Source organism: Phoenix dactylifera, chromosome 5 (assembly GCF_051530095.1).
Source record: "Phoenix dactylifera cultivar Ajwa chromosome 5, Ajwa_hap1_PhDact_Kaust_v1.1, whole genome shotgun sequence".
Classification (NCBI taxonomy): Eukaryota; Viridiplantae; Streptophyta; class Magnoliopsida; order Arecales; family Arecaceae; genus Phoenix; species Phoenix dactylifera.
This window is the reverse complement of record NC_143194.1, coordinates 5,125,617-5,141,084: the sequence shown is the minus strand read 5'-3', so window position 1 is coordinate 5,141,084 and position 15,468 is coordinate 5,125,617. Positions and strand designations below refer to the sequence as shown.

The following is a 15,468-nucleotide window of genomic DNA, read 5'->3' as shown; positions in this document are numbered from 1 at the left end:
GCTTTACACGTAGGCTAGTTTTCCCAAATAAACGGCCAATACTTGTATTCTTTATATGCTAACACTGAAACGTTAGATCAAACAGATTCTGCCAATATACAGTATAATCAAACTGCATGATCTGATGGCCAACAATCATTCCAACTTAGTAAAGGTTGTCGCAGCATCTGTAGTAGGACAGAGGACTTACTGCAATGCTCCAACAGAAGTCAATAGCATGGTCTTTATCAAGTTTCAAACTCTTTACATTGATGAAACACTTGAAAATATTGTACTGCAGATTCCTAAATAATGAGGGGACAGAAGGATCTTGAGCAACGGAGTGATGCCTCTTGCGATCAGTTTGTGCAGAAGATTGTTGAGCTGTTCTTTCTTCATTTGCTGCTAATTATCTGTTTTTCTTCCATAAGCTTTCCACATATTATTCATTCAATATGTCTCCAACCTACAAAAATAGAAATATAGTATTCAATTGTCCGCAAGCATCAAACTAAAGATTAACCTGTCCAATCTATGGCCTATTTCGTCTTTTCTGTAGTTCATCCATTCTCTAGGAACAAAGTTATTATACAAGTGAATGTCAAGTTGTTGGAGTAAGTGCTCATATTTAAGCAGTACACTAGTATTCTTATTTGAGTGGTACACTAGTATTCTAATGAAACGGAGCAAAGCGATGACATGTGCTTATCTTTGGGACAACTGTCTAGTGTTTTATTTTACGAAGGATGTTGATAGGAGTTGGGAGTCTGAGGCTAGGGTTAAGCATAAATATCTTGTAACCCTTGTTATTTTTGGAGATAGTGAAATTACAACCACTTCGCTCCCGTGGACATAGGCACATTGCCGAAACACGTAAAATCTGTTTTAATTTTTTTTTTCTTTGCTGCCGTAGGTGTTGCTCTCACGTGGGGGCTCAGGCGGATTGTGGGTGTTCTCTCTCCCAAGCCAAGAATACCAAAAAAAAAAAACTCAACTTACTGCCCTCCCTGTTCCCGTGTGGGTTTCTTCTTGCGGTGGCTCCCAAGGAAGGGGAAAACCCTTGAGACGGCTGACGATGACCCGCCCGCGAAGCGGCCGTTGGCATATGTTCCCCAGGCCTTTTTTATGGGACCTAAGGCCTTGGAAACATATGCCAACGGCCGCTTCTACTGCACCAAGACTGCCCCAATGCATTCTCAACTAGCATCCATGTACACTTCAAAGGGCTTGCTGAAATCCGACAATGCTAGGATCGGTGTTTATATCATGGCTCTCTTTAAGTTTTTAAAAGCCTCCTTTGACCCTTCGGTCCACTCAAATTCCCCTTTCTTCAAAATGGTGGTCAGTAGTTTTGCAATCAGCCCATAACCCTTTACACAGCGCCGATAGTACCCCGTCAATCCCCAAAATCCCCTTAAGGCTGAAACATTCCTGGGTAATGGCCAATCAACCATGGCTTCAATCTTCCTCTAATCCACTCGTACACCCTCTTCCGATACGATGCGTCTAAGGTACTCCAACTCCGATTGAGCAAAGACACACTTCGAGGGTTTGATGTAGAAGTGTTGTTCCTCCAAGATGTGCAACACAATCCCCAAATGCTTCATGTGCTCTTCCATAGACCGGGAGTAGATTAAGTTGTCATCAAAGAACACTAAGACAAACTTCCTCAAGTATGGCCTGAACACTTTATTTATTGCCGCTTGAAAGGTGGATGGAGCATTGCAAAGCCCAAACGGCATCACTAGATATTCATAGTGCCCCGAATGTGTCCTGAAAGCTGTCTTGTGCACATCTTCTTCTCTCATTTTGATCTGATGGTAACCAGCCCTCAAATCCAGCTTCGTGAACACTTGTGCACCATGGAATTCATCCAGCATCTCATCCACTGTAGGGATTGGAAATCTATCATTTACGGTGGCTTCATTCAAGGCCCTGTAGTCAGTACAAAACCTCCAAGTGCTATCCTTTTTCCTTACTAGCAAGATGGGTGATGAGAAGGGACTTGTGCTATGCCGAATCAAACCTTGCTTCAACATCTCTTCAACTTGTCTTTCAATCTCTCCTTTTTGGAAATGGGCATACCGGTATGGTAGGACATTCACCGGTGTGGCCTCATTCTTCAAATGGATGGGATGATCGAAATTTCTGCGGGGTGGTAGAGTAGCAGGCACCTCCAAGACACCCCAGTGTGCTTCCAACAAGTTCCGAACCATCAATGGTAGCCCTTCCAATTCATCTTCTGCTGTGGCTGATTGCTTGCTTTATGGCTTTGGTTTCTCATCAAAATAGCAAAACAAGTGGCCCCTCCTTTGCACCACTTTGCTAGCATATTGTCCTCGCAAGGCCTCACTTCTTTGTTGCCCATTGCTGTCCGTTTCTTTTTTTGCCCACCGAGCTTGAACTCCATGGTCATTGTGCCATAATCAGTCACCACTTTGCCCAAGCTCCGTAGCCATGCATTGCCTAGCACCACATCAAGTCCTACTAGCTGCAAAACATGCAAATCAGCCTTGATTCTCACCCCTTGGACATTCCTCCGAACATCCTTCACCACTTCTTCACATTTTAACCTCTCACCGCTTGCTATCTTCACCTTAAATGGTTCCATGGCTGCCCCCTTCAATCCCAGTTTTCTTACTATGCTAGCGTTGATGATATTATGTGAGGACCCGCTGTCTACTAACAAAGAAACCTCATGCTTGCTGACCCATGCCATCAGCCTCATGGTAGAGGGCCTTTGCACCTCCAACAACGCATGCAAAGATAGTTTGGCTTCCTCATTTTCTGCACCATGTTCAGCCCCATTTTCATGCTCCAACTCCTCACTACTCTCCTCTGAAATTCCAGCTTCAACAGCTTCATCTTCGCTGCCCACATCAAGGAGGAAAGCTTGGTCGACCCTACAACGATGTCCTCGGCTCCACTTGTCCCCACATTTGAAGCACAACCCCTTTTTGACATAATCTTGCAGCTCTTCCCTTGACAGTTTTTTGACTTCCTTGGGCCGGTCTTTGCTGCCATTTCCAGCCACTTCTTTGCCCTTCCAAGAAGCTTTCAGTTGCAAGGATGTGGTGGCCCTGTTGCTAGAATTTTCCTTGGTCATACCCCTCTCCGAAGTGTAACTTTGATCTAAGATCTCCGCCATCCTCATAGCATCCTGCAATCTAGCCGGCTGCTTGAGCTTCAATTCTTTTGCTAACTAAGGTTTCAGCCCATCTAGAAAGGTACCCAAAAGTGCCTCTTCGGACCACCCACTAACCATTGTTTGTAGTTGCCTAAATTCGTCAATGTAGGACTGCACTTTCCCTTTTTACTTCAACTTGGCCAGTTGCCCATGGTGATTTACAACCGGTGAGAGTCCCCATTGTGACATGAATTATCTTATAAATGTCGTCCACCCAAGCTTCCTTCCATCCTTCTCATATAGAGCTCGGATCCACCTGCACCAATAGCTTGCCCTTCCGTCAACATGGAAGCTAGCAAGAGTGACCCGATCAGCCCTTAGAACTTCACAAATATTGAAGTATTGCTCCGTCTTGTCCATCCACTCAGAAGGCTAACCACTGCTGAATTTGGGGAAGTCAATCTTCGGCTTCCTTAGTCCTCTCTCTTGTGGCCGTGGACCCCTAGCATCCTCCTCACCATAGTCATCTCTCATCCGACTTATCCTCCTCCCATCCATGAGACCTCTCCAGCCAATAGGCCTTCGAGCATGGAAGGGCTCCTCCTCGAGCTCACTATCTTCCTCACTATGGCTACCTCCCCTTGCACTAGGCCGATCCTCCTTTAGCCATCTCTTCACCACAACCCCTCGGCCTTCTATTCTTCCCCCTCTCCTCATTCATCCCTTGCTTGGCCTTGCCGCGAGGCATGTGACCAAGGCTCATCCTCATTAGATCTCCTATACTCTCTCTCTTTCCCCTATCCTCCTTTCAAGTCTCTCCAAGTTGACATTAGTTTCTCTCCTCATTTCAACCAGCTTGTTGGACAAGTTCTCTATGGCTTAGCTAAGGTTTGCAAAACTTCCCTCCAAGGCTTCAAGTCGTTGTTGGTAAGTGATAGAATTAGCTCCGAACTCCATTGCTTCCAAGACACCTCTGAAAGCCTCTGCTGTTGCCTCAGACCCAAATCCACAAACACCTCTAGCTTGGTCTGCTCCCAGTCACTGTCACAAGTGCCCAGAAAATTTTTGTTGTTGCCAATGCACTTGTAGAATCTATTTTGTAGCACCCAAACTGGTGGCCGCCCCTTGCTGAAACACTTCTAACCTCTGGTCGTCACCCTATGGATGAACCGACCTACTTTTGTAGCAAATGCAGCCTCCCCAGCACACAACTCAGCCACCAACACACCAAACACACAAACACAGTCTATAGAGTGCAGAAATTTAAGAACCCCCACCGATCCCAAACAAGAATCTTTTAAACACCCCCGCACATTCACAACAAGATATATATTTGCAGAAAACTTAAGAGTTCATGGTCTGCCGAACCGGTTCGGCCTGGAACCGGTACCCGGACAGCGTGGAAACCGGTTCCAGCTATTTCGGAGCCGATCCCGACCGGTACCGGTCATGTACCGGTGCGAACCGGCGGTGTACCAGTTGGTATTGGTGCGAACCGGTCGGTTCACACCGGTACATTTTTTTTCTTTAGTGGGAAAGTGCGTTACCTAGCAAGATCTTCCCCAAAGAAGATCTCAATGAAAGCACCAAACTGATGGGGTCTCACGGTCCCAAGCCCCACACCAAAACCCCCTTGCGGCTGCTCCTAGCCGGACGCCCTAAAGAGGTTGCTGCCCGAATCGATTTGGGTGGTAACGCTCGCTTGGATGCTTCCTTGTGCCGTGGAATCCAAGGCCAGAGATGGGATTACTGGCTGCAGCTGATCCCGACCTTTGGCCTTGGTTGAATTAACATTTGCAAGAAGAACAATGGTGGGAAAGGTTGGTCGATTCTATTCCAAAAGGTTACAAGAACAAAAAATAAATCTAGGAGGAACCGGGATGGATCTTTTTAGCCCAAGTCCTAGAACAAGCTCTAAGGGCCGAATACAAAGGCCTAAGCCTCCCCAAAGCCTTGGCAGCTGAACAAGATGAATATTCTAGTTGGATGCCCTAACCCTCACACAACAAAGCCTTATATAGTGGCTCCCCAAACCTTAGAGACGGCAGATTACAAGAATACCCCCAACAGGTCCAAAACTAGGCAAAAGTGGCTAAGTCATGGCTTGGCTGGTGTATCGAGTGTGAGAAAAGCTAGTGATTTAAAGAAAAGTGAGTTCTTGGAACGTGGGTTTCAATTCCAGATATTTGGCTAAACACAAGTCAGCTTTTAGAATTGACTGAAGTAACATGTCAACTTTGATCAAACATGGTTAAACACAATCACTTATAGTTAATCATGTGCAAGTATGGTCAATCAAGGTCAAGTATGGCCAAACAAAGTGCGAGAAGTCTAAACATGGTAATTTCAACTAGAGAAGATTGGGGCATCAAAACTTTTATCCAGGTCACTTTTGGAAAGTGAAGGCAATCTCATATCAACTCAACCACTTACGTAATCACATGACGCATATCGTGGATTATTGGTATATATGTTGTATTTTAAATTTTGAGGAACAATGTTCGTTATGCCATGTGTCAGTGTGTAGATAGCGAGACTATGGACTTGTCATCAATATTTTTGGTAGTGGATTTCAGAGATCCCTGACAGTAGATGTGCATCAACATTGGTGCCTCACTAGCTTTAAGATTAATGCATGTCCCATGCACTATCAGTGTAGAAGAATACCAACTTTCGACACCAATCTTGATGCACATAAATGGTCATAAAGTTGTTAGATCTAATATCAAAAGTGTAAACTCCAATGGCAACAAATATATTGGACTGGTCTTAATGTTAATTAGGAATAAAACCATAGTCAATATTTGGTGGGACATCCACATCAGGGATTCACACCATTTGTCAAAATCTACAATGCACAAAATGCCTAAAAACAAAACAGTAGCTCCTTTACATTTAATTACTAAATAATTTGCTGGGAATATTTGGGTGGACCCTAAATGCATTAAATATGGACATTATCAATTGATGCATTTAATGAGTACTATCAAACCAAGGCTAGAAAACATACCAGTGACCTATGTGGCTCTCCTGAGAAGCAAAGCCAATATATAACAGAGGGCTGAATCAATAGTGGACAATGCAACAATGAGAAATGCTACAAGAACAAGGGTGAGGCATGACGTCTTCAACTGCAGAAATACCAAAGTTATCAACGCCCGGACCAGAAACATGTTAAACTGTACAAAGTTGTTGTATAAACAACTGGAATAGCACAGAGTTTAATATCAACATTAAAGGGACAATTTTCTGCTAAGTGACTAGAAAGCATGAAATTTGAATCCAAAACTAGCATAACTGTTCAGCTTTACAAAAATGAGATTAACTTGAACCCAATAATAGAATCAACAATTTGAAAGAAACTGAGAAAACATGCACTAGAAAGCAGGAGGCTGCCACCATTATCATTGTCGTCATCACCAAAATCATCCATTTCTTTTCCCCATCAGAATGAGGTTGGTTATGCAACAAAAAACCAAGTTGAGAAGGCTCCATGGAATGATCGAGCAAAATGCATTGAATCCCATGGAAGCTTTAACTGGCTGTTGATTTAAAATAACCCTCCAATAAAGGTGATAAAGTCTTGATCAAGTTATTGCTAGGCAAGAAAGGCAAGAAGGACCTACCAAAAAATCCAAGAAGATTTGTTGGCAAGTAAGAAGGTGTACCCTACTTGTAGCAATAATAACCCTTCAAAATTCCCCTATGCTTGGAAGGAGTGTAAAGAAAGTAGGATAGAGAGGGTTTACTTAAGCAATTGTGTTCATCTCTGAGAGACATAATGCTATCCATTCGTTTTCTTTTTCCTTCGATGAGACTCATTCAGCTTCTTTACATTACTCAATGGTAGAAATGTACTTGAAACAAACAAATATGAATTAAGGTCATTTATATATAAAGAAGATAAGATGTCCAAAATAGGTGGTACAAAGTATTTGTGGCATTTTGGGTTGTTCGAGTGAGAAGCAATGCTTCTAATGCATTTATTAAAAGAACAGCAATGCCAGCATTACTGATAGATATAATCATGGTTCAATCCATATTGTAGACAAGGCTTCATTAGAAGAAAGTTAGATATTGTAAACTTGTAAATGTTCACTATCTTATATTGCTTATCCAACATGCTTAAGTCCCATCACGACAGTATCTTGTATTCTTAAAACCGAATATTCAACAAGGTTCACAAACTTGAACTTAGTTTCACTTGTGGCAATTACTTTTTGAACCATAAAGTTTCAGCCAGAAAAATCAGAAAAAAAAAGGAAAAAGAAACAGGAAAAGTAAAGAATCTATCGATCATAACATTTTAATGTGTACTATATTTCTTGCAATATTTTGGTGTATTATGTAAAGAGTTGATGATCTAAAAACTCATAAAAATTATTAAACATTATTCAGATAATTAAACTCCAGAATAATATAGAAAAATTACACAACATAAGGAATTAGTTTAGGCACCAATTTGGAATTATAATATGTGATTTGCTAAGAATGCATATAACAAACTTATGCATTCCTCTCAGAATCACAAAAACGTTTGCTATACTATTTATAAAACTACATGTCCTAATTTGTGAAAAATTCGCTTGTCATATGGTACTTACAAAATGAAAGAATGGTGTTCATGATCTTCCTTATTTTACAAAAATTCAAAATACTAACATAACTAAGTCTCAGAAAAAAGATTATATCCCCTTATTTTAAAAATTCAAATCTTGCCCTTCCAAATCTAATTAAAAGTTATGAAATCAAGATTTTCTTGCAAAGAATTCTCCTAGAGAACTAACTGAACAACCTTAAGCAAGCACATTCCCCTCCTGGAAAAAAAAATAGAAATAAATTGTAAATGAGGCTGTTGCAAGGTCTGCTGAACCGACCTGTACCGGTCGGTTTAGCCCGTACCGGACCGGTACCGAGCCGCACCGGTCCGGTACAGGGGTATAAAACGGTTCCGACCCAATATGGGTCGGAACCGTTTGGTTGGAGCCTCGTACCGGTGCGAACCGGCTCGGTTCGCACCGGTACATGTGTGAACCGGTGCGAACCGCTCGGTTCGCACCAGTATGAGCTCGAACCGGTGCCGGTTCGCACCGGTTCGCTTCTGAAAAATAGTGCCAGCGCTGTGGCACTTTGAAAATGCCACAGCACTGGCCAGAGGCTGGCACTTTCAAAAGTGCCACACTGGGGCACTTTTCAAAGTGCCACTTAACCCGATTTTAGATATTCGAGAGTTCTTTAAATGTATGTAATTGATTGTATCTTAATTTGAAAATATTTTATGTTCTTCATTTCATTATTTGAATCATTTGGAAGTAATAAGTTGCATCATCTATTTTTAACCTTAAACCTAAACATAAAAACATCAAAAATATCCAAAAGTGAAAGAACTCCAAAATAAAAAAAAAACGACGATGGGGTCGAAACCAGGCCGAATGTGCCCCATCGGTACGGTATCGGTTCGGCTCGGTTCGGCACCGGTACCGTACCGTTACCGGAGCCGACCGGTACGTCGGTACCATCGGTACCGCGAACCTTGGGCTGTTGGCCTCGCATGAGTTGATCTTGGACCGCTTTCAGCTGTAAATATAGATGCCAGATGGTAATTGATCAATTTCAACAAAATGCTAGCTGAGAATGCTGAAATTGTTGAATCTCAAGCATTTTTGGTATCCACATTTCCATTTTCAGAAAAAAGTAGCACAAGAAAACATCTTAGGATTGCATTCTCATTCATTCCCATATTCTCCATCTCTAAGACCACTAACCTACCTTTGATTCTTTTCATAGACATAGAAGCATGATACAAATTATCAAAACCTTGGGGTCTAGAATAACACATAAAAATATGCACAAGTTCATAAAAAATTCTGTTTTCTTTTTCTTGTCTCGGGGATGTAATTACCGTGCTTTGAAAGGTTGGCCACTCTATGTACCTCAGCTGACTTGGCTGCTCAGCCAAAAAAAGAGCTAATGATTTCAAACTCCTGCAGACAAGAGGAAAATAAAAGGACTTGGCAAACTTCACAAACTTGACTCTGTAAAGACTAAAGAGTGAACTTGTATCACAACCAGGAATTTATCAGTTACCAGCCAACATCCTTGATCATACTCAACCAAAAGGGTTCATGGTCAAACTCATTTTCAGACACAAATCCTTGATGATAATTCCTTCCTCTTGTTGCACAGTGTATGTTGTTATGAATGTGAAACGATCGCGAAATTCGTGTTCCTGAGATCTGCAAAGACATAAATAAAACCAAAAACCTAGAGAAAAACATTCTAATAATCTAGAAGGTACAGTGTCTGGTGGACCTTAACAAACTGATACTTGGTCCTGATGAATTGCTGGATGCTAATGGATGGTCTAAGACTGCAAAACAGAGATGAATCTAAAGAGAAATCAATAAAATTTGACAATATATATGCACATACATATGTACATATGTATGCATGTATGCATGCACGAATACTTACATGCATGAATATATAAGAAAAAGAAAAAAATGAAGAAAGCAAACCTGCAGAATAGACCATGAAACTAGCAGTCGACATCTTCTTTTGAACTAATAAATAATCAAAAACACTAACATAAACAAAGTTGATCTTCATAACCGATTTTGTATAGAAACAATAAATAACATCTAAATTGCTATTTTCACTAATTTAAAAAAATAAAAGACAAACAAAATAATAAACATTATGAAAACTTAAAATGTGCAGCGTTGTGTAGTTGGCTGCTTTTAAGGGACTAACATGCAAATTTTTTTCCTCTTTCCCTAAAATCTTTCATATTTGCATACTAATTCATGTCTTTTCTATATTTTTATTTTAAGCCCTAAAATTTTGTAACCAATCCCTTAACCCGTGCCCTCCACCTTTGGTTCTCTAGCAGCTAAGTTTCAAGCAAGAAGAAGGCAAAATAGTCAAGAAGTCAAAGTGAGTGTGAGATGGCGGATCCTTGTACCTTATTCACTATTAAGCCAAGGGCATTTTTGTCCTTCTGGAATCCCAGTTAACGTTAACCAGGATTCAGGAAGAAAACTAGCAGAAGGACCAAGTTGTACAAATGAAAAACCTTACAAGAATTTTTTTATAAATACGAAGAAGATAGGGATTAGCACACAAATATGAAAGATAATAGGGACTAATATGCAAAAAAAATCCCAAAAAAGAACCCTGCTTTTAAAAGCAAAATTCATGATTCATTTGAATATTCAGATTTTTATATAGGTTAGGACATAACTAGGTCTAAGCCCCATATAGGCCAGAACATTGTTATGTTACGAGAGAGACAAAGAAGGAAGGAAAGAGAGAGAGAGAGAGAGAGAGAGAGAGAGAGAGAGAGAGCATAAGGGCCTGTTGATATCAGGCAGAACTTACCTATATGAGATGAATAAAATACAATGTCATTTCTGTAAACTAGAGGCAAAATAGTTTACAATATTTTCCAAGTTTAATAATATTTGAATTTTGAACACAAAAAAAAAGATTTTTCCTCGGTTTTCTTTAATGGCTAAAAGAAGGGGTTAATGGAAGGAAGAGCAGAGAGAAGAAGAGACGAAGATGAAAAGAACACAGGAAAGAGGACAGGAGGAATAGGCAAATAGGAAGAATGCCTAGGTGTCGGCTGCCGATGATAGTCTATAACAAGACTCCACTAGGATATTTAGGATGATATACTCGATGCTTTGAAATATATTAGAGGAAGCAATTATATTTTTTGGAATATTGATAGTCGTAATACAAGATTAGTATACCACGGAATTTAGATACTATAGTGGTAGCAGGACTAATTTTGTCACCAAGTAGCAATGTAAATTCCAGTGCTGATAACCAACTGATTGCATTGATATTTTATAAGAATACATGCATCATGTATTATCACATCTAGCATGAAAGGTTCCAGTAAATTGATCAAAGAAATTATTATACAGATCACGATATGAAGCAGCATAACAAATAAAGAATTTAGAGTTGTTCATAAATGAAGAGAACATTCTAGCATACCTATCCATCAAAAAAATAAAACAAAATTTCCAGTCAATTGTTTTAAAGAATGAAAAACGAGGATCTATTTAAGTCCCCGATTAAAAGAATAAACTGAATGAATCCTCAAAACTAAGACCTAAGTCACCGGAAAGCACTGAACCCACCATACAAAACAAGTGAACAAACACAGAAATTATGATAATTAGTGATGGCCTTATACAGTGTCAAAACTTGCAGATCCACTTGTTTCCTGTTTAGACTAAAACTCCTGATTTAGATAAACTCTTTAAGGATGGTATATATGCATCACCTCAAGCGATATGGAGCTCATCAGCTAAAATGGCAATTAGTGAAAATGCTTCCTTTAAGAAATCAACCTAAAATTTTGCCCTAATGATTAGCCAAATGAAATTCTTGATAAACACATCTCTCTCCAATTCAAGTGGCATGACTCCTCTCACTTACTCCTACCACTTTCCATTCATTTTCTCCTAAAATGTGTGAAACAAGGATTTCCTCAAGTTCCAAATCTGAATTATTTATGAAGAATGCACAAACTACATAGAAAACAGCGAAGACAAACATTGCAAAATACTTTTTCCATCACATTCTTTGCACGTGAAAAAAAAACTACAGTAAAGCCTTCTCATGGCGAGCCAAAGATTTAGTTGTCCTATATTTAGAAAACCATTTCTAATCTACAACAACCAACTAGCCAAAATGCCTTATCCCATCTATATGGGAGCAATTTAATGGATCAGAACAATGATTCATAAAGTTCAAGAACATTTTATAATAGTTCCTTGGTATGAAATCAACTCTCTAAGTTGGTAGCGAGTTACTAGCAATTACCAAAAGCAACTATGGGCATAAGAGGCACATATAGTGAAACCTAGAAGACCACTTGGCAGACATAAAGACCTCTTATCCTACTCATAGTTTAAGTTCACGCAATTGAGGAACTACCATTCTCTGGTCTGCTAGACAAGTGATATAATCCTGGTTGAGAATAGCATGTTCGGGGCATAATTTTAGTCCAATATTTTTAGTTTTTAATCTTTAGAGAGTCTTCCGAGTTTAGAATGTTCATTTTATGTCATTTCAGTTTACAGAGTTTGTTTCTATGTCTTTTGACCCTTTCTAGTCCAATGCCTGAGGTTAAATATAATCATAAGCCCTTTTAGAAAGTTAAGGTTATCTTCTAATTAAGGATGAGGGTCAACAAGTAATCCTCATCAGCACTGGGCTGTATAAGACCTTATCTCATTGCAGGAGCTTATAAGGGGTGTATAGATAATCTAATTTACACGGGAAGATGGGGGTGCCAACAACTGCAATCGGTAAAGTCATTGGTGATTAGCTACCAATGACCTGTGTTCACGTCCCACCTTCACCCTCATTTCAGCCAGGCTTCCTTGCATTCTAGTTCCCCAAAAAGGAAAGAGAAAGAGATTGACATGCATGCTAACCACACATACTCACACTCATGCACATGCAAGCATGAAGATAGAGACATAGAGGTAGTGGAGGGACTGGTGACTAATGAGAGAAAGCATCATTTGCAAAGACATGAGAGAGAGAAGAGCGAGAGATTAGACATATGGGGAGAAAAGAGAGGTAGTGGAATTTGTGGATGGAGAAAGAGAGCCCTCACGTGCCCAAGGAAAAAACATGATCTTTTGGGGGCTTGGAGTGAAAAATGAAAGCGTAGAAATTTTAAACCTTTAGGAAAACTTGTTTCAAAATTTTTTCTATCAACCTACAAGTTGAAATTTAAATTTACCAACCAAAGTCTATTTTCATTTGTATCCTTTGGTATTCAAACAAGTCCCAAAAATAGAAATTAGTGTTTTAGCTAGAATTTCTAGGAGATACCTTGGATATATACATGCACATATATGCATAAGTACACAAACATGTGTGTGTGTGTGTTGTGTCTGGTATGTCCATTAGAAGTCACAAAGTCAATCAGCAATCAAAAAAAATAATAGAGATGAAAAGAAGGGCATAGTAAATCTAGAACATTGTCAGTGACCTAGACTCAATTGTCATGATGGGACTAGATTCTGGATAGAGCAAATGACCGATGAGACAGAGCATGATATAAACTTTTCTTCCCTTTTCTGTATTTTTTTTAAAAAAATCTTCCCTTGTTCATATTCTTTCAAGTTTGGGGCAACTTGGTAAGGGGAAATTGCTGGTTGCATGAATTTAAGTTACATAACCAATAAGGCAGGTATCTTATCCACTAATTAGGCTTCTAGGTTTAGGTTTCATGGTAGATTCCTCTCTCGCCGAACTTGTTAAGACAAGAGTCAATTTAAAGGGTTGATGTCAAGCTGTGAGCCAATCTTAAAATGTCTTTGGTCTGTAGTCGCATGTTGACCTGTGATGCTGCCCCCATAAGGTTAAGCTTATTCTATCAGTATCTCTGTGATGCATCTTCCAGGCGCAACAGGGAGGTTGCCGGGAGTGTAGCAATCCAATAATCACAGACTAGTTCTTGAAAACTAGCTGTTAGAATCCAACTGCTATAGCGTGTATGGTTCTTAGCTAAACATAAAACTTAAAATTGCTACAGAATAATAATAGAGGTGCATATTTCATACCTCAATCATGATTTGATATGCTATAATTTCATCCACCTCCAAAGACAAATATTTCTGAACAAATTGCAAAACCTACCCACTTTCCAAAAACATTTAAGTAGAATTTGCAAATCCAATATTTAGATTTAGTTTTACCAAAATCCATATTCAAATCATCCATATTCAAAATCCAATCTAGAACACAAATGTTGTGGCGTCCATCATTTTATGAAATTGTCAGTCATCCAAATTCGCTGTTTCTTCAGTAACAAAGTTGGTTTTTTATTTCTGGAAGACATTACAAGTCTAATAATTTAACTAACGAACTTCAAGAATCAATTGAACTCAACACAAACTTATAAACCAACCAAATTCTGAATTACAATTTATGTGTCATTCAAAATTACTTAACATTCATCACCGACAGTGCGACCCAAATCAAAATTCAACAAATTAGAACAAATCTATTTTTGAATCAAATTAGAACAAATCGTATTAGAAGAAACTGAAAATTCAGGGAATGAGCAAAATTCATCGCACGACCAAAAACTCCAGTAATTTGCAAATCCTGACATTAGCTACTACAATCAGGGGGGTAAATCACAGCAGCGCTAATGACTCGGGTAAGGAAGATAACGGCGAGTGGTCAAGTTCGTTTGGAAAGTAATGGATAGCTCCCGGGGAGAGAAAGTGAGAGAGAGAGGTACCAATAGGAGCTGAACTCTAACTTCTTTCGATGGCCGCTGGGCGGGAGGGTTCTGAGGCGACGAAAAGAGATGGAGAGCAGACGAAGACGACGGGGTCCGGGAGCTATTCTTATCCGGTACAAGCGGTTGCGCCGCAAACGGCTCAGGTCTACCTGCGATCCATCTGATTCTGACCTAATTAGACTCTACTTGATCATCGGATGATATAAAAAAAATAAAAATCAGGCTAAGTTTGAGTTTTATTTTTCTAATCCAACTCAGCCTGTAAATCATCAAGGTCTAACTTGTATCCAGGTGCCCGGTTTGAATCGGTGCCGATCTAACTTGACTGAAAATCCGAGTCACATAAAATCTCTTTTTAAACTTATCTCTATATCTCCCTATCCATCTTCTCAAATATGTATGTGTTTCAATTATAAAAAGTTGGGCTGTAAATAAAAAATAAATGGATTATAATTATATCCGATATAAATAGTTGGGTTGCAAATGGATGAGGTCGACCTACCAGCTTATCTTGGTCCTGACCTAATTAGAGCCTACTTGATCATGAAGGCATTTGAATCGGATAGGATGATATATAAAAAAAAAAAGTCGGACTAAGTTTGAGTTTTAGTTTCTTGACCCAACTCAGCCGGTAAATCATCAGGGTCTAATTTGTATCCAAGTGCCCAGTTCTAATTTTAATGCCAAATGACTTTCCTAATTCATTGAATTTGAATCCCTACTTAAACTTATCTCTATCTCTCTATCCATCTCTATAATCCAATCTTCTCAAATATGTATGTGTTTCAATTATAGTTAATAAGTACTATTTATTTCAGTAGATCCTTATTATAATGTTCTAAGTATATGATTTATATTTTAAATACTTGTTGTTGTTTGTAAATTTGTACCATAAGAATGATGAATTTCTTAGATGAAATTAAAGTTTTTAGAAAAAAAATTCATGTTTAAGTTGATTTCTCTTAGTTCTATTTTAAAATTTTAATGATTTTATATTAATTATCAGTTATTATATTTTAGCAATAAAAGAAAAGCTAAATGGTTGACTCAAATTATAGACTCAATCTAACTAGAT

The 15,468-nt window shown here is 39.2% G+C and overlaps 1 protein-coding gene across 1 annotated transcript; it reads right to left on the bottom strand.

Annotated features, from left to right (window-relative positions):
• Positions 1 to 18: 18 nt before the first annotated feature.
• On the bottom strand, positions 19 to 14,551 carry LOC103719258 (uncharacterized). Its single transcript, XM_088721452.2, has 7 exons — positions 14,391 to 14,551; positions 9,625 to 9,669; positions 9,419 to 9,495; positions 9,194 to 9,342; positions 9,009 to 9,090; positions 6,117 to 6,237; positions 19 to 445 (listed from the first exon to the last, which is right to left on the bottom strand). Exons 2-6 carry the CDS (start codon positions 9,656 to 9,658, stop codon positions 6,124 to 6,126), a joined length of 456 nt encoding a protein of 151 aa, XP_088577578.1. The 5' UTR covers positions 9,659 to 9,669; positions 14,391 to 14,551; the 3' UTR covers positions 19 to 445; positions 6,117 to 6,123.
• Between the last annotated feature and the right edge of the window lie 917 nt (positions 14,552 to 15,468).